At 40.1% G+C, this 18,873-nt stretch overlaps 1 protein-coding gene across 1 annotated transcript in view; it reads right to left on the bottom strand.

Annotated features, from left to right (window-relative positions):
• Positions 1 to 124: 124 nt before the first annotated feature.
• The window catches only part of LOC118432081 (ferric-chelate reductase 1-like), a 21,329-nt gene continuing 2,580 nt past the window's right edge, over positions 125 to 18,873 (bottom strand). Inside the window, exons 3-24 of the mRNA XM_035843594.1 lie at positions 17,814 to 17,923; positions 17,086 to 17,221; positions 16,548 to 16,580; positions 16,252 to 16,348; positions 15,384 to 15,469; positions 14,883 to 14,990; positions 14,497 to 14,668; positions 11,586 to 11,707; positions 10,522 to 10,554; positions 10,236 to 10,332; positions 9,909 to 9,994; positions 9,380 to 9,484; positions 8,639 to 8,810; positions 8,128 to 8,244; positions 7,346 to 7,461; positions 6,748 to 6,837; positions 3,779 to 3,841; positions 3,584 to 3,624; positions 3,357 to 3,415; positions 2,674 to 2,835; positions 2,031 to 2,119; positions 125 to 1,415 (exon numbers count right to left, since the gene is read on the bottom strand). Coding sequence (XP_035699487.1) covers positions 1,320 to 1,415; positions 2,031 to 2,119; positions 2,674 to 2,835; positions 3,357 to 3,415; positions 3,584 to 3,624; positions 3,779 to 3,841; positions 6,748 to 6,837; positions 7,346 to 7,461; positions 8,128 to 8,244; positions 8,639 to 8,810; positions 9,380 to 9,484; positions 9,909 to 9,994; positions 10,236 to 10,332; positions 10,522 to 10,554; positions 11,586 to 11,707; positions 14,497 to 14,668; positions 14,883 to 14,990; positions 15,384 to 15,469; positions 16,252 to 16,348; positions 16,548 to 16,580; positions 17,086 to 17,221; positions 17,814 to 17,923 — 2,190 coding nt within the window. The 3' untranslated portion in view covers positions 125 to 1,319. The remainder of the gene's footprint in view (positions 1,416 to 2,030; positions 2,120 to 2,673; positions 2,836 to 3,356; positions 3,416 to 3,583; positions 3,625 to 3,778; positions 3,842 to 6,747; positions 6,838 to 7,345; positions 7,462 to 8,127; positions 8,245 to 8,638; positions 8,811 to 9,379; positions 9,485 to 9,908; positions 9,995 to 10,235; positions 10,333 to 10,521; positions 10,555 to 11,585; positions 11,708 to 14,496; positions 14,669 to 14,882; positions 14,991 to 15,383; positions 15,470 to 16,251; positions 16,349 to 16,547; positions 16,581 to 17,085; positions 17,222 to 17,813; positions 17,924 to 18,873) is intronic.

The following is an 18,873-nucleotide window of genomic DNA, read 5'->3' as shown; positions in this document are numbered from 1 at the left end:
CACACACCACACACACACACACACACACACACACACCACACACACACACATACACACCACACACACAACACATACACACAGACACGTACACACATATGTAATATGTGATTTACATAATGCCGTACGCATTGAAACCATGGTGTGCTTATTCATAGATTTGGAACGATTTTTATCTTTTTGAATTAAATATTGGTTCATTTAGACATATATGTTACATACAATTTACAATATTTGTGAATTTCATAACATAGGGGTAATACTTATAATATTTGTAGGACAATCATGGCATTTCTAATGATGGATATATCGATAATTCTGGTAATTGAATTTTTTCAAAGAGTTTGTCTTCATTGATAAGAAGTGTAAATGTATGTATTTGTTGGCACCCAATAACATCTAATCTGTCTCGGTTTGCTATGTATTGTCTTAAATTTCAATAAATCTAAATCTAATACAACACAAAGAATAAGCAACCGGTCAATGTTTTACAGTAACAAAGTACACTAAAGAAAAAGCCTACTAGTTAGTTACTAAGTTTGCGTCACTAGTTCTAGTCAAATATTACTGTTTAAAGATTCAGCAGTAACGATTACGTAGTGCCCAGTCGCATCAATCGCACGGCATTCGTACGACAATTTTACGACAGCAACTTGAGGTCATTTCTGGTTCAGTCGTGTTTATGTGGTACAAATCTGTAACAAACCAACAATTACAGCACTGGAACAACATAAGGTTACTATCCTTCTGATACATTCGGCTGTACCTCTGTCCTACGTAAAGCTACGTATACGGTAGGGGTTGGTACCGGTACAGAAAATTCAGGTCCAGGTACGGTTCAGGTCCAGAGGATCAGGTCCAGGTCCGGACCTGAACTTGGACCTGATTCATAACGTGAAAACTTGTGAATGGACGATACTCAAAGCATTGGTCCATTTTGCTACAAAGACATCTGTTTTGTGTAATATTCGACTCCAACTGGCGTTTTAAAAATCCTACAAGGCTAACTACCTCTGTACGATTGACTGTTCAAGTTGGTAAAATGGCTATAGACTCTACTCCGCTTCGCTCTTGTTATTTGTCTAGATCGGCAACCCCGAAAACGTGCGAATGCCTGACTATACAATCAGTTTATTTTCCATTCGGTCCAACATCCGGTCCACGGATTTTTTAGGTCCGGTTTTTCTGGACCGGTCCAATGAGAAAAACCGGTTTTATATAGGTACAACGTACCGGTACCCAGCCCTAGCCTTATAACATAGCCTCGCTGAAAACGCTACCACAAATACATGTGGATGTCACGACCAGTTTTGACGGCGCCTTTAGTGTAGTGCGATGAAGCTGTACATTGCAGCTGTGAACCCCGTCAGGACGAGTAGGTAGATGGCCAGGAAACCGTTCTTAAACCCAGAACCGGACTGAAACGGAAAACAACACAAAAGGTCAGTTCTTAAACCCAGAACCAGACTGAAACGGAAAACAACACAAACGTCAGTATATATTTACATGGTGTCATTGAACAGTGACATTTAGTTCAGTTTTGATGTTGCAGATTTTCTAAAGTAATGAAATTAAAATGTATTCTGTAAAGATGATCTGAAGTGCTCAATGTACAGTTTTACACCCTTTTTTTCACGCACCGGACATGACAGAATGACAACGAGGTCAATGTGGCAAAGAAAATAAAAGTTATTGACAGTATCAGCTTACATTCAGTTTTCTCCTTAACCACATGACTTTCAATGCAACACATAAGATTAAAGAATGACAAAAGATATATCTAGTGTTATGGACAGAAAAGAAATTCAGACAAATGATGCACAGATATGCAGCGATTCTCTAATTGGTCGATTTTCTGATTACCATGCTATCATTGGATGAACTGCTTATGATGATGGAAAATTTTGTTTGCCACATTGGCCTCGTTTTCAATCGCTCATATCTGCCGCGTTGAGTAATGTAAATGGCACATCCGGGACATGTACTAATTATCATAATTATCAGACGTCATGTAAGACAACAGAAAGACTTACCGGTTTGGCTGCCTTAGGTTCAGGGTTCAGGTCGACAGAGCTGGGGCTCTTCTGGGTTTGCATCTCAATTTCCTCGTGTTCTTTTGACTCTGAAACAGTTATGAGAGTTTTTCATCCACCTTTATAGCAAATGAGAAATCATGGCACTTTTTTCAACAAGTGAGGACATTTGACCGATAGAATTATTTACATATTTGTATCAGTTATTGTTGCACCTGCCATGAATTGTGCATAATACATTGATTTTGTTGAAATCCTACTATGCACATCACTAAAAATATAAAAGTTCTTCATTAACTATGCAAATTAAGTGATAGTTTCAACAAATTGTGTGTGCATCTCTCTGAGCCATGTTCATGACCTTGGGATCTGTCGATCAGCTATTCTTTTCAAAGCACAAAAACACCTCTGCAGTACCAATGAAAGACATCAGGAGGCCAGTGATATACCATGACCTTTGCGGTTCCAAGACCAAATATGGGTCAAATATTAATATCATTTACAATCCAACCACAGGTTCTTTTATGCCGACTACAAATATCCAGAAAGATAAGTACTGAGACAAATACACACCAAAAAAAAAAAAAAATAGAAACATCCCAAACGATATCTCTTCATGGAGTTATAAGGAAGACGGCCTTACCCTTTTCCTTTGTGTCAGCTTGACCACAACACTTGAGCAGAGCCTCCTGTTCCAGAATGACCTCTGACAGAGCTTGCCACACCACCCAGCTGGCCAGCACGTACATGGCTTCATCAGGCAGATCCATGGCGGGGAAGTCCAGACCCAGGAACATCACGATAACTAGTAATGGAAGTGAAAATGAAATATATTAAAACAAGAGAATAAATTCACTCCATAGGAAATGCAACTTCAGAACCAATTACGTTGGGGAAATGCGTTCGTGCAATTTTTGAAATTCTTTCAAAGTGATTGTAATACTATAAAGAATGCCTCCGCCCCTTGGGCGTCACCAAAAAAGGTCTTAAAAAGAAAAGGACAGAGATACAGATTACACCGAGTCCTGATACATCTATCAACATATATCATTAAATATACATGGTACAAAACATATAGTAGAGCCAAAGTATATGGTTCATAGTCCGTGTCCGTTCGCTTTGAGAATAACTTGAAACACCGATACAAGTTTCTTCTACTAGAAAGCTCAAGATTCCATACAATTTCCTTATTAATTCGAGCTCTCCCGGTCAATGCTAAAAACATTAAAACGCATTGCAATTTTTACGGATACACACAGACCTCAATAATAAATATTTATCAATCTATGAATCTTGGATACTTATATATGAATAAAGAAAACCTACTGGCCATTATCCTCGCCGCTGTCCCGAACCCCCAGTGAAACCAGTTGAACACCACGCGACTGAAATATAAAAGAACCACTTAATACATATTCCAAATCCTTTCGTCTCATGTAAATACACATGTTACAATGCTCAAGTCATAGTCTTAGCATATTTGACATTTTGCCTTCGATCAGAAAACAATTTCTAAAACAAACTTCATCTGTAACAATCGCAAATTCACTTACTTTGGTTCATCTGGTCCAGGGCGCAGAAGCGACATGAATGGCTGTGTACAAACAAAAAACAACCTTATACAGGAATATAAACCCAATGTTCGAGAAAAAAAAAACTTACAAACGTGGTGTTTTGCAAGGAAGGTGCAACGTTAAAGTTGTTTTCACTGAAAGATATTCAGTTCCAAATTCAATATGAAAAGTTACCTGGATAACAGCAAGACTTGTCACAATGATACCCATAACGGCGTGGATTGTAGCATTGAATCCCTGGTTTTAAGAAAATAATAAAAATAGATGACAATGTTAACGCCATTCACCTTTATCCGCGGGGTATTACCTACATTCGTTGTATTTAAGATATCAAGTCAATAACGGTGGTTTCAAACAAACAATATTTTGAAAATATTGCATCATGAAACAACCGTCCGTCGGCTTCATATCTAGCCTGGGTACCATCCGGAAAGCAGTTCGCTCCGTCGTTCATTATATACTATAAACAGTCGCTTCTAGCTCTGACATTCATTATACACTATATACAGTCGCTTCTCTGTGTTTCCGTCTGGGAACGCGGACCATCTTAACGTCTGGAATCGTACAAAAAGTGGAAGCACGCGCTGATTGGCCCCTACTCATGAGCGAATTATGGAATGGGTTCAAATGCTCATTCGAACAGGTGTTCCAACACCGGAAAAGCCCTGCGTCCCTGTTACATCCTAGAATGTCGTCTATCCTAAAAGCGCTTTTAGGATAGAAGCGCTTTTAGGATAGACCGGCATCCAAAATGTGCTTCTATCCTAAAAGCGCTTATGGGATATCCAGAACACGTCGCAAGCGAGGAGCGCATTCTGGATATCCTGAATGCGCTTCTGTCGGAGCGCATTCAGGATAAGCCGGCGTGTTTATCCAGAACGTGCACTTGTGGGAGGAGCTTAGTGTCTTAGGAGGCGGAGACTATCTTGTATGTGATTTTTCGTAGTCAACCTGAGGCTGCCATCTTTGTTCTCCCACGAGATCACTTCCGGCTTTGATTGTGATAGAAGATCGCATATAACTACACCAAATCAACGTAGTTTGCATAAACCAAGTCATTTTTGGGGACTCCGTGGCCCGATCTAACCCTCACATAATCACGTAAAATCTAGGTTCAGCGCTTGCTTTATAAACTGCGTATTTCCATCACTTAGATTACGGCAGGTGTCGCGAGGTCGAACTAAATATGGAAACTTTGGTGTAAATAATCGCCATTTTCTCGTGACGTGTTGACTGCATGGACCCAACACACCGAGGTAGTATCGCTATCTCCGGTTCGATAGTTCGAAACAAAACCAGAAGCTGAAATTCAGCAAACCATTAACAAAGTCAACCTGCACAGGAGAAGACATATGTCGGCCGCCTTCGACAGGAGCGCATTCAGGATATCCAGAATGCGCTTCTTCGCTTGCGACGTGTTCTGGATATCCTAGAAGCGCTTTTAGGATAGACGCAGATTTTGAATGCAGATCTATCCCAAATGTGCTTCTATCCCAAAAGCGCTTCTAGGATATCCAGAATGCGCTCCTTCGCTTGCGACGTATTCTGGATATCCCAGAAACGCTTTTGGGATAAAGCACATTTTATCCCAGAAGCGCTTTTTAGGATAGACGACAAGATACTTTTCTTGTTAGACGAACATCTGCTTCTATCCCAGAAGCACTTTTGCGATAGAATACAACCTGGGAACTGAATGGTTTGGGGAATCGATCAATGTGCAGCTGGACGTTTTCACTGACTGTCATCATGTTTTATTATGGTACATTTTGTAATAAATTTTATATGGTACATTTTGTAGTACATCTTGGGATGCACTATTGAGAATTGCTTTCTGTGTCTTCCATGCACAATTAGATTGATGAAAATCATATAGTGAGAATCAAAAGGACAAAATAGTGTTTAATCTGCATGGAATTAAGTTTGATAAATGTCCCATTATCTGTGTACACTGTATACATATTGTAGTCAGCAGTGTATAATTACCTCTGTGCATTAACTTGCAATAAAGATAACTTCCATTAGAAGATTTGTCATCTTTTCTTTTCATATCCATGAAGGAGAAATAAAAGCTACTATACAGTACGACAGGGCTTTGAGAAATTTCATCACTAACTAAAAAGACTGTTGCAGATATATATCATCACATTCAGTCCCTCTATGCTTTTATTTCAGAAACAAGATGTCTTGAATAAATGACTCTAAATGGTGGGGTTCGCACATCAGCCAGCATTCTCGCGATCGCGAGGTCGAACCAAATATGGAAACAATCACCGCTTGCGGTCCTGTCAATCACCATGATTGACGGCGACAAAGAAGCGCGTCTGGGATATCCAGGATGCGCTCTGGCTTAGGGCGCTTTTAGAATAGAAGCACATTTAGGATGCAGGCTTATCCCAGACGTGCTTCTATCCTAAAAGCGCTTTTGGGATAGAGCACATTTGGGATAGTACAGTCCCCTTGCGGGCTGTTGTCATCGAACGAGTGCTCTAGAACCCATTCCTTACTTCGCTTATTAACTGACGTTACCACCAAAAGGTTTGAATGCGCACGTCTCCAGACGGATAGCAGAAGCGAATATAGGAGCGAACTACTATCCGGATGGTACCCAGGCTACTTCATATCCCTAAATATAAATAAAATAAAGCGAGTATAGGTTATCCTCCGGATAAAGGTGAACTGGCGTTACATCATTAAGACCAATTGTCTATACGTTACAAATCGCGTTAAGAGAACACTGTTATTTTCCACGGTTCCTTTCATTTTTTTTATGACAGGGCCAGAGTTATTTTAAGAGGTGACTTGAAGAAAATATCTAAAACGAATGCAATTTACTAAATATGTCTATTACAACATTAGCAATACTGATACAATTTTTCTGGATTATTAGTTTTTCAGGATATCCCAGCAGCTCAACTATCTTTACAGTTAAGCTCATTGTTCCGATTAGTTTTCAGTTAGTTCTGTTACATGGCTGGGATAAACTATGAGAATGTGGGTTGTCTTTCGGAAGGGATGCCAAATTGGGGCCCAGTGCTTGAAAATGTAACCAAACAGCATCCTCATTACTCATATGGGTACCTACTAGCTGTACTACAAGGTAACAGTTACATGTAAACTAAAAGTTGAATATAACGAAGATGTACCGTGACGAAGGTCCATTCTTTGAAGACAAATATGATGACAAACGCAGCGACAGCCATCAGTACAGTAAGGATCATAACAGCACGGTGAACCTAAAACAAGAAAAAAAAATGTTATTTTGCAGAAGTTTCGTTTAAAAAACAGTGTTTCAATACCTAAATCTCCCGAAAATGTTTGTGTTTGACTCGTACATTTTGCAAGGAAAGACAAATATTACTCTGACTGTGAGTTTACTAGTTATGAGCATGTCACCGGAACGTACTGCGCCTGCGCGAACCCTGGTGTTTGGGGCTTGGTTTGGTCAACGTTGCATTGAAATCCCGCTTGTTGCACAGTATATGTTAGAGACATGGTTTCATGTAAAACGTACACGGGATTTCACCCTTATATACGCACGTACTTTCTTAAATGCGGGCCTTTAGTAAACCGGGGGTTTAGCAAGGTTCAGCATGTCTATACTTCTCGCGCAGGCGCAGTACGTTCCGGTGACGTGCTCTAGTTATGGCACATTCAAAAGCAAGTAACAACTCAAGATCCGTGTATATTAGCGTGCAAATGCACCCTCTAGCGGTTTTTGTCAGTATTGCAGGTTGTACTTACTGCGAACCAGACTTTGACTCCACACCAGGTGCTGTTGGGCCACATGGGTTTATAAAACCGCGCCAACACGGCTCCGATACTGACGGTGAACATCCAAGCGCTCATCATCAGACCAGCTGTTAACAATGACAGAAACATTAGGTCTAAATTATAACCAAAAATCGTAAGTTATGCGTTAGCGGATGTTGTTAAAGCTAAATGTTCATGAAAAACTAGTGCCTAGACTAATCGTTTCGATTATATTGTAAACACCATTATGGTTTGTACTTGACGGAGCGTCTCTTTCTCTTGAAAAAAACTCTCACTCTTGAAAGAGTCACGCAAGACTTCCATGTCTGTTTGTTCGACGTTGAAGTTTGGGTAATATCTAACCAAGCTTCTACCTCATTTTCCTGTATGAACGTAGAGTTCTAAGTGAATCAAGTTTCTAGAGGCCCATCCACTGGTCAGGACTGTGGAAGGTTGATGCCCAACATCTCTAATTAAGTCAGGAGAATTGGAAACATTATGAGATCTTTTATTCATGCATTTGTGTTAACATGGTCTAACCACGTTTCAGAATGAGAACTGTGTGTGAACAGATTTCCTTTTTAGGGATATACACCATTGTTTTGAGTATCGCCCATTCACAGGTTTTCACAGACAATTAGGTCCAGGTTCAAGCTCAGACCTAGACTTAATGATCTGGACCTGAACCGGATATGGACCTTGAGTTTTTGTACCGGTAGTCCGGTACCCACCCTAAACCCTACAATCAAAAGAAATATTATAAGGGAACGTACCATGTAACTTGACGAGTAGGGGTGTAGAGGCAGTGGCGACCAGACTGATACTGGTCACATCTATCGGGTTCTCCGAGTAGACACGACTGGTGTGTCGGCGGATCTGCACCGAACCATCTATATATGGTAACGAGAAAAAAACTAAGCTGTCTCTTAGCGACATTTCAAATAGACACACTAAACATTATCAGTATATTATCATTACGTATATGAAATGTTTTCGGCAAAAAAAAAAAAAAACACAACTAAAATCAAGAAACGTCTTTAACGCAAACTACCCAGAAGAAAAAAGTCTAACAAAACAGCAAATATCGACGTAGAATACATATAGTAGATGTCTGACGACTTTTGAATGCGTATGATGGTGACAATTAATATTCAAGTTTTCAAATATATAATGCTTCGTTAGAAATAAGCTGAAATCACAAGAATTATTTATCACGGAAAATGCATTACGCTAAGTAAGAAGTCTAAGCAATATATATATATATATATATATATACAGTCTCACCGGACTGGACTTGTGTTGGACCGGAAGCCAGGAAGATGTGGTAGGAAGAGTTGCCGAGGTCGAAGTACTGGTCAGCTCCTGTCCCTGCCCGTGCTGTCTGCCGTACAGCACGGTGGAACCGACAGGACAGCAGACCATTGCTGTACGCCACCTCTACATTACTGACTCCGGACTGAAAGAAAAAAAAGAGACGTAAAAACATGTCTTAGAATCATCAGTACGTATACAGCAACAGCATGTATCAAGATGTCATCACCAATGTGGAAAGTGTTCAGCACCAGGGACAGGACTACCCAGTTAACGTTGTGTTCGAATACTTTGTGGATGGCGTTCAGCACCAGGGACAGGACTTTTCAGTTCGTATTTGAAAATTCGTGGATGGCATTCAGCACAAGGGACAGGACTATACAGTTATCGTTGTATTTGAAACCTGTGTGGATGGCGTTCAGCACCAGGGACAGTACTATCCTGTTAACGCTGTGTTTGAAACCTGTGTGTGGATGGTATCAACACCAGGGACAGGACTATCAAGTTAACGTTGTATCTTAATTGTGTGTGGATGGCGTTCAGTGCCAAGGACAGGACTATACAGTATCGTTGTGTTTGAAAATGTGAGGATGGTGTTCAGTACCAGGGACAGGTGCGTCCGGTTGTGTTTTTGGATTATGTTGTGCTTATAATATAGTGTAAAGCAACATGAAAAAAGCATGTATACATTACAACGGAATCCTTCCAACTCACATTTGTGGGTTCTCTGGTCGGCCTGCTATGTCCTGTAGAGTAGCTAGAGAACACCTCGATGTTTCCGTCAGGGTGACGTACACATTCGTACATGTCGTCATCAGCCTTTGGAGGAAACAAATAGAGACGGGGGTGTTACAAACTTACTATAATCATGATAACTGTTATCCAACTCACATCTTCTATCAGCATATTGTGACGTCGCAGAAGTGGTTGATTGCTACAAAAAGTAATTCCTTGACAAGGTGATTTTTATTCGATGATTTTGGCATTTTACTGTTTTGGAATTTGCATTAAATCTAGTTTTATATTTATATAAAATGGCATGTGAAAGCTAATGTAATGTCTCAAACCATACACGGGAGTTTGTCCAACTCTCATCGTCTCCGGTTGTACTAGACATTAGTAAAAATAACACTGTCAACGTTTTCGCGCGTCTAGCACACGTCTCGCGATATTCTATCGGCGCGAGATGACTGCTAACGAGAACCCAAAACTGATGACATAACGATTACGTAAGAGGCCTCACCATTATTTTGTCTCGGGAGAACCCAATGGCGACGTAACCATCGCTTTTTCCAGTCACTTCGACGATGACAGTTTCAGTAGTAGCGTCTGTGAAGCAATATAAGATCAGTATTAAAGGTAGACAATGTCAGAGTATAAGACTTGGGAACAAGACTTTCACAATCCTTAAGAATCACCATTTAACCATACATATACCATATGGTTTGTCCGTTCAGACATTCCTGTAATAAGATATGAAAAATAACAGTTATTCGAACAGATGGATTGATTAGGGATTGATCAATGAAATATTTCTGTGTTACTTTGTGGAATATGACCAAGTTCTTACCGGTCACCCAGGTCGACAAAAGGTCACAGTTTGGAGGAGAACAGCCGTCAGGAACTCCGTAACACCCCTTAGTTACTCCACATCCATCCGTGGTGATCTAGGATAGAAACAGTTGGAGATCTTAAACGTTTTTCCAGTGTGCACTTATTTAATGATACCATATTCTTTGAATACGAGGTAGCTCGAATTCTTAAGAGAACGTTATGATACTAGATTAAGTTGTAAATATAAACAGAGAAAACGTATAAATCTTCATATCTGTTAAGAAGACAATTGTGTTGAATACCCCAAGTGGATCCTCAGAAACAACTGGGCCGACCTGAAATTTAAATGAAAGAAAAAATCAAAACGAATTCCCCTAGGAGTACACAGATAATACTCCTAGGCACGCTCGGAAAAAATTCCAGAATTGCATGCCAACGGACGCACTCTATATTGTTAGGCTAGCCTCTGAGGCGTCGCCAAAAAGGAAGGTATACTCAACGGAGGTGTCTACATTGTTGACAACAACGTTATAACTACGAGCGTTATCTCATAAATGATGGTAAATAGAACAAAAGTCTGCAACTAAAATATCACTGGGGTTTCTTACTGGACGGAGAGAAATTAAACCACGTCTTTCCGAGTACAGTAGCTATCGATCAACTAAAATTATGACCACAGCTTTGCCAGAACGAGAGATACAACAACTGATGGCGTTCATGCAGCGCCATAAAAAGACGCTGTAGGGCCCAACATCTAAGATATTTCACCTACAACCACCGACATACATAATATCATCAAGATCTATCCATAGCGTGTCTAGTAATACTGACAACAGAGAAACACTTATATAAACAGACACACCCCACACGAAAACATAACCTTTTTGGCAAAGGCAATAAGCTTAAAGCCTGGATAGAAAACGGAACTGAAAACTCATATGATCTAAGATTAATTTTACATAACCAGAATATCTCTTAAGTTTTGACATATCGACATCTTCCTAAGAGCTTATAACTGGAGTTCTGTTTCTCGCCACTAGTAGCCAAATGATTGAATGTAGATGGCACTTTTGCGGTGAGAAAATAATCCCAAAGGTGGCTGAGTTTGTACCCCCCCCCCCCCTACATAACATACATGTATAGCGGCGAGAATTAGAAGTAGAATTTCTGTTCTAAGCTCTGAGGAAGGTGTCTGAGAGACATCGAAACGTCAGCAGGTGAGAGGCATTCTAGTTGTGCAAAAGAAAAATCTCCAATATCTCAAGCTCTACCAAGCTGATAAAATTATTTTTGGAAGTCATACAATCTCCACTTTGATTTGCATTATCCTGGGAGTAAATACTGAGAAAGAGATTAATTGTTTTACCGTAGCGCTAGGGGGCGTAGTTGCTCCTGTAGAAGTTGCGGCTACCTGACCAATACTCATAACATCTACGGGTTGGTCCGAGTAGACTCTGCTGGTGTGACGGCGGATCTGCACTGAACCATCTACATTCACAAGAAAAAATGAGATAAAGAAAGAAATGGTTCAGTGTTGATTAAAAAGTCTTGCGGCTGAAGTGTAACTTCTTATAATGGGTGAAATGCATGTTCAAACTAGAGTTCCTCGAACACATATCTTCGCCAAATAAACAATTTCTATGGAAGATAGTTCTTTTTGAATGATTAATGTGTATAAGTCCATATGTTATCTAGTCACATCATGTAGTGGTTGGTTGGATTATGAACATTGTGAGTAGATTAGTCTATTCTGTCGGTGTACATAATGCAGCAAATGTTTTGGCGATGTGAATGAATGTCTTTGCATAATCAGAACAATTTGTACAGGTATGAGGTTACTGTTCTATTTTGTGTTGTCATAATTACTTTCGGAGAGCTGGTTATGTTTTGGGTAGCGTTTGTATGTATGTATGTATGTATGTATGTATGTATGTATGTATGTATGTAGAAACCAGCAAATTGAAGACCGGCTGAATGGATTGAAGTGATATTTGGTATGTGGGTAGGTCTTGGAAACCTGGAAACCACAGGAAGTCACGCCGATAATTGCATTCGTCACTCACCAAACCCCGGCCACTGTTGTTCCTTCCAATTTACGGAACTTTTTAACTCACCAAGGGTCATCTAAGGGCCATATGTAAGGATTGCTACGACCCCCGCCTTGGTGAACGTTTGTTTCAATCTCATGAAAATAGAAAGTAAAGTTTTGCAGTCGCGAGTTAAGTCAGAGGTATTTTACAGAGTCCAAGGTTATGATTTCTGCGACTGTCCGATGACAGCCGCCTGTCACCTTTGGCGATTTGTATTTCTCGCAATGATGTCAGTTCTTTCTAGCCGACCTTTCCCTTACAACATGACATCTCTGTTAAGAGTTGAGGAATGCGTGGATAATTGACGGCGACCCTTTTGACCTAAGTGCTGTTCTTCAACATGTTGGGTTTGTCTTGTCCCAGCACTTGGTCACTTGTTGTTTTAACCTAGTTCACAGATGTAAGTACTATGTGTTACAAGCCGTCATTGTTCAATTATGTTATATTACTGACTTTACATAGTACTTATTCGTTTGTTTAGACCCATGTAGTGTTACTGGCACATGGAACACCAAGTTTCCTTGCAGTCCATCATAAGAAAATACACCTGAAGTGTCTCGTAGATATAGCTCTACATCTTTATATCAAGTGATATTCGTCAAGTTCCCTCTACTACATTTTTACCGTTCCCATGATATAGTGTTGCTTTTATTGTTGATCTGTATATAGATATAAGCAACACTTGTATATAGATATGTTATATTTCAACTGCTATGAATCCTTTGCTGTGTGCCGTCGTATTGACATCAATTCAGCAAGCTATTTAATTGCTTAATTTTATAGATACGTGTTGGACACGGTCAGGCTTTGTATTTTGCTAACATGAACCATGACCATTTATAGGCATTTTTTCAGCCAGTAGTCTCTACCAGACTCCATCCTGGCGGAATAGTACACGGATGACCTAGTAACATCCCTGGTCAATCAGAATTTCATGCTTCCAAGACAACGTCTGTTTATCAGGGAGCCTCTGCTTCCACTGGCTCCTTTGACCTACTTCTTCTCTATTTTTAGACATCTATGGGTCGATTCAAGTCCTTTCAGGTGACTCCGTCACAAGTATTTTTCAACCGTTATAGAAGTTTCCCTAAGTAATTATATTAAATACAGAGTGATTTATATAATTTGCATCTCATTATGTTGATAATCATCCAAAGTACCTACCTACCAAAAACAAAAAAAATATCCATCAATCCCCTCAGGAGTTATCCATCTAAAAAGTTACGAAATATAACACCCACTGCAATTCCAAACAAGCTGCTAGGGGGCCCAAAATTAGACCATTGACTCCTAGTACCAACAGCTATCCACCAGTAAAAAATCACGAACCTGGCACTTCTGGAAAATTTAGGCGCAAACTTTGATGCTCACTTGCAGTACCAAAACAATTTGCCAGGAGGCCCATTATCGAACTTGACCTTCCTTTCTGTGTCCCCTACCTATCAACCAAATATCATTAACATCCATCAAGAACATCTCGAGTTATCTTGCTTACAGACAAACGCACTTACATACAAAGCCAGCTACAGCACCATAGGTAAAAGGTAGCTAAACCATTCTCGCACATGGCAATCCTTTCCACAGCCGCTACAGACCTGCCAAGTATCGTGGAAATCGCCCAGCTACATTTTGACTTATGCCTCCCGAAAAAACACCAAAAAAAATACCAAGCTCGCTAATGTACCATAGGAAAACGCCAGGTAACCCATTTTCGAACTAGGCATGCCTTTAAACAACCGCTACACACCTGCAAAAAATAAAAAAGTTCCATCCACAATTTCTCGAGTTATATCCTGTTGACCTACATACAGACCCAAGTCGGCAAAAACATAAGCTTCTTGGCGAAGCTAACAATGCCTAACGATGTGACTTGACAATGATCGATTGAAAAAAGATTGAAGGAAAATTGCTTGGCGACTTGGTGAAAATCACTTGGCAACTTAAACCAGCTGCTGCCGCGTTGCATGTCAGCAAAGCCGGTGCGTTACGCCAAATGGTGGTTCCAATGGCTATACACATATATACACATACATAAGATGGTGCGTTACGCTGAAGGCCGGTTATACTGGCTTTATAGACACAGATATAAATACAGACACAGATTTGGAATATAATATTTCCCGTAGTTGTTTATTATGTGTCTTTACAGTAGAAGACCATTCTTTGAGTAAGGACATTTCAACTCACCAGACTGCACCTCCGAAGGTCCTTCAGCCAGGAAGATATGGTAGGAAGAGTTGCCGAGGTCGAAATACTGGTCAGCTCCTGTCCCTGCCCGTGCTGTCTGCCGTACAGCTCGGTGGAACCGACAGGACAGCAAACCATTGCTGTACGCAACTTCTACATTACTGACTCCGGACTGGAAAAAAAATAGAAGAAAAAATAGAATTTGTATAAACTTCATTAATAATCTACACTCTTAGAGAGACGCCAGCACAAAAAAAAGCGTACCGTCAACAAACTCGCGGTGCTCATAAAACTAATATATTAGCTTGGGTAGTTTTGAGGCATTAAGTAACAGAAGGAAGAGTGGCAAAAGAAGATCTGGCGGAGTCCTAGGCCTCCTAACTCACATTTGTATCATCCCTAGTCGGCCTGCTATGTCCTGTAGAGTAGCTAGAGAACACCTCGATGTTTCCGTCTGTCGGGTGACGCACACATTCGTACATGTCGTCATCAGCCTTTGAAGAAAACAGTGACGGGGGACGCTATAAACTTTTTGCAACTTATGATAATCTGGTATCATGTCAGGTCTTCTTAAAGCATATTGTGACGTCACAGAGGTGGGAAGTACTGTTTATTCAACGATTTAGGCATTTTACTGTTGTGTTAGAATTAGCATTCAATCTTATTTGATATTTCCATCAAAACATGATATATGAAAGCTAACAAATGTCTCAAACCATACTTATGAATTTTGCCGTACTCTCCTCGTCTTCTAGGCATTACTAAAAAATAGAACTGCCCTCGTTTTCGCGCGTCTCGTACATGTCTCGCGAGATCTTATCGGCGCGAGATTACAGATAGACGAGAACCAAAAACTGATGACGTAATGATTACGCAAGAGGTCTCACCATTATCTTGTCTCGGGAAAACCCTATGGCGACGTAACCATCGCTTTTTCCTGTAACTTCGACGATGACAGTTTCAGTGGTAGCGTCTGTGAAGTAAAAGCAAACATAACAGCGATATGACAAGAAGACAATATTACTAAGAATATGCCTTTATAATGACCAACCCCCTATCTTTTAAGATGCTGTGAACAAGACTAGCACAATCTTTGAGCCATGCACTTGGTTTGTCAATGTCTTACACATGTCTTACACAAGCAACTTGACATCCTCCTACGTAGGGACATCCAACAGCCAAACTGCCTGTCTGGATGTGCCCTGCTCTTTCAACCGTCACTCTTAGTTCCTGTGGACATCCCCCCCCCCAACCAACTGCCAGCCAATCAGAGAATAGGCTTTCCGTTTTCGAAAGCTGTCTCGCATGTATAAGGGTAACATCATTAATATCTATAAGCAGGGCGGTCAGGAACTAAGGGTGACGGTTGAAAGAGCAGGGCACATCCAGACAGGCAGTTTGGCAGTTGGATGTCCCTGCGTAGGAGGATGGCAACTTGATCAATAGAATGGAAACGGTTATTTGTTGGTTTTCAAATCTATCAAATTACTGTAGTATCTGTTTTATTCTTAGGTATCTATGTGGTTTATCTAGACCAAACAGAAATATCTAACGATGCACTTATAATGTTCCGGATGTTACCCCGTTCAAAATTATTCTGAAGTAAGTTATTGAGAAATCGTATGGGAACTGTTGATTCAAAATGAAAACTATCTCAAAACTAAATCTTTTCCGTCGTAATGGGCTTCATAAACCACAGAGCATTCATTCCGAAAATACATTTCTAGGTCCATTATGGAATCATAGAAAACTTACCGGTTACCCAGGTCGACAAAAGGTCACAGTTTGGTGGGGAGCAGCCGTCAGGGACCCCATAACACCCCTTAGTTACCCCACATCCATCCGTGGTGATCTAGGATATAAATCATAAACGGTTTATGATCTTAACCATTTTACTTTTTACACTAAGTTTAGAATATATAGCAAGATTCTCAAGGAAGTTATTATACAAGATAAAGTTTTCAAATGGAACGGGAGACTTGACAATGTATACATGTTTGCTATGACAAACAAACAAACAAAGAAAAAACGAAACAAGTTGACTAGAATACCCCGAGTGGATCCTCGCCAACAACCGGGCCGATCTGAAATGAGGAAGAAATTAAAGTATATTTATCATATGTTTCTGCCGTGGTGTCTACCTTTGCGCTTAGACACAAATGAGGACATTAAAGAGTATGCAACTAAAATAATCCTGCGGTTTAAAAGAAAGTCGCTAGACGGATCATGCATATAACACTTCTTGACTTCGTAGCTATCTACCATGACAGAAACTTGAACCGAGGGCGATATATCAAAACCGCAACTGCTCCTGCCATGAAAAGCCGCTGTGGGATCCCAACTCATCATTGTTTCTACACCTACTGACAGTATTATCGTAAAGACCCGTCCACAACGTCTCAAGTTATGTTGCCAATAGACAGACACGCAAACAGATACAAGCATTCAAAATATAACCTTCTTAGCAAAGGTCAAAAGCTGTAGGCCATGATGGGAATATAGGGCATGAGCCATAACTAAAATGATCTCCAATTTGATTCAAGTTATCCTCAGAGCAAATACTATTCAAGAGACATTAAGCTTTTTCACCGTTGAGCTAGAGGGCGTGGTTGCTCCTGTTGCTATGGGAACGTTGGTAGGTCCCTGTGTAGCGGTGGGGTCAGTAATGACAGGAGACGCCAGGGCGTTGACCCAAAATGTTGTGAAGTTTTGAAGAACTGTAGCCCTAAAAACACAAAACACAATGCAATAAAACAAGATATTCTGTTAACTTTGCTATTTAAGTCCACTTTCTTAAACATCAATAAAAGTTTAATTGCATGATAATCTCCTTATCAAATGGTGACAGCATAAGACAAACACTTAAGTAGTCATAAAAGGTGACATTAATTGACGTATTTACGTATGATAAAACATGGGTGAAATAAATACGAGGGGTGAGGATGTCAGCATTTTGAAATTGAAGTATTAGTATTTTTTCCAAAATTCGTCTAAAAGTGTTCGATACATTGTTATCTAATTCTGTAAACTCACTGCAAAATAACGAGGCAAACAAAACAGAAGCGCAAAAAGTAACGCTTACATCGATAATTTTTATTGTCTAACTCACATATATCACTATATATTGTGATAAATAGTGCCGCCTAAGATGAAAATTCTTCGGGGAAAATTGAAGATATATGCACCCTGCGTTTGACCCGTATCACTAATCAAACCCAGTGATTTTACGACACTACCGCAAAACTACGACCACCATGTGGCAAAGGTAGTATGAAAACGGCTTCATGGTTTTATCTCCTCAGTTTATAGTAACATACCTAAACTGGATGTCCCCCACAGTAACATTTGGTGCAGTCCAGATAACCGAAACAACCGTCTTCTGTACAATTGGTAGACTGTAGTTGGTTCTTCTGTGTCCAACAGCATTCTGATGAAATAAAAAAGGAAAATTTAATTTTATTATGAAGAACAACAATAGTTTCAACTTTAAAACTTCTGTTTCGATTATGGGCATGAATTGTAATAACTTTATTGGTGACCAACTATGCAACGTACACCAACTCAATGTACATCATACAAATGTATAACGTAGTCTTGCAGTGCCAGCGTCACAGGAGGTTGTGGGTAAGGTATGGGGTTAAGAGGTAAACAAACATCGTGTGGAAACTATGCATACACTTTGAGACAAAGATATTTTCAAAAATAAGATTTGACATTAGACCGTAGTGCAAATGCGCAATCTAGTATGATAGCTTATTACAACAAGTTCCTGGAAAGGAGGGAATTGTCATTTGCAAGAAATTTATAGAAACTCGGATTTTATTAAAAGATCTGAAAACGTTTTCGAACAGTGATTCGTACGTTTTCATACATTTCTCACGCTTTCGCAAAGTTATAAATGCGTTTTTTTTATAAGATCCTTACGTTACGTTCATTTAAGTCCGCAGTGATTCGTGCGTTTTTCATCAAATTTGCACGAATCTCATAAAGTGTAATTATATATGCTCAAGAACCCATTATAAAGCAATCCTACAATGGATTGCGTGGGACGACACTGTGATAATGCGCGGTACTCGAGTTTTCAAGAGGGCTGGTAGTCATTAGATCTGACCTACTTTCTGGGAGCTGACTTATGCCCTCAGTTCACAGCGTTGCACCATACTTATAGCCTTGGTACCATCCTCCTTAGTAACCGCTTGCTCAATCTTTTTACTTGCTAATCAAAAACACATCCAAATGATTGAACCAACGATTACTACATAAGATGGTACCCAGGCTACTACAGCTACCGCACATAGCACCCTGGGTGCCAGACAGGATCGGGTAGCCAGCGACTTTTGTTCGGAGACCCAAGGCAGTCAGCCAGCCGATCTCACA

The sequence above is a fragment of the Branchiostoma floridae genome, chromosome 15 (assembly GCF_000003815.2).
Source record: "Branchiostoma floridae strain S238N-H82 chromosome 15, Bfl_VNyyK, whole genome shotgun sequence".
NCBI classification, from domain to species: Eukaryota; Metazoa; Chordata; class Leptocardii; order Amphioxiformes; family Branchiostomatidae; genus Branchiostoma; species Branchiostoma floridae.
Note: the sequence above shows the minus strand (reverse complement) of the source record. Positions and strands in the feature narration are given on the sequence as shown.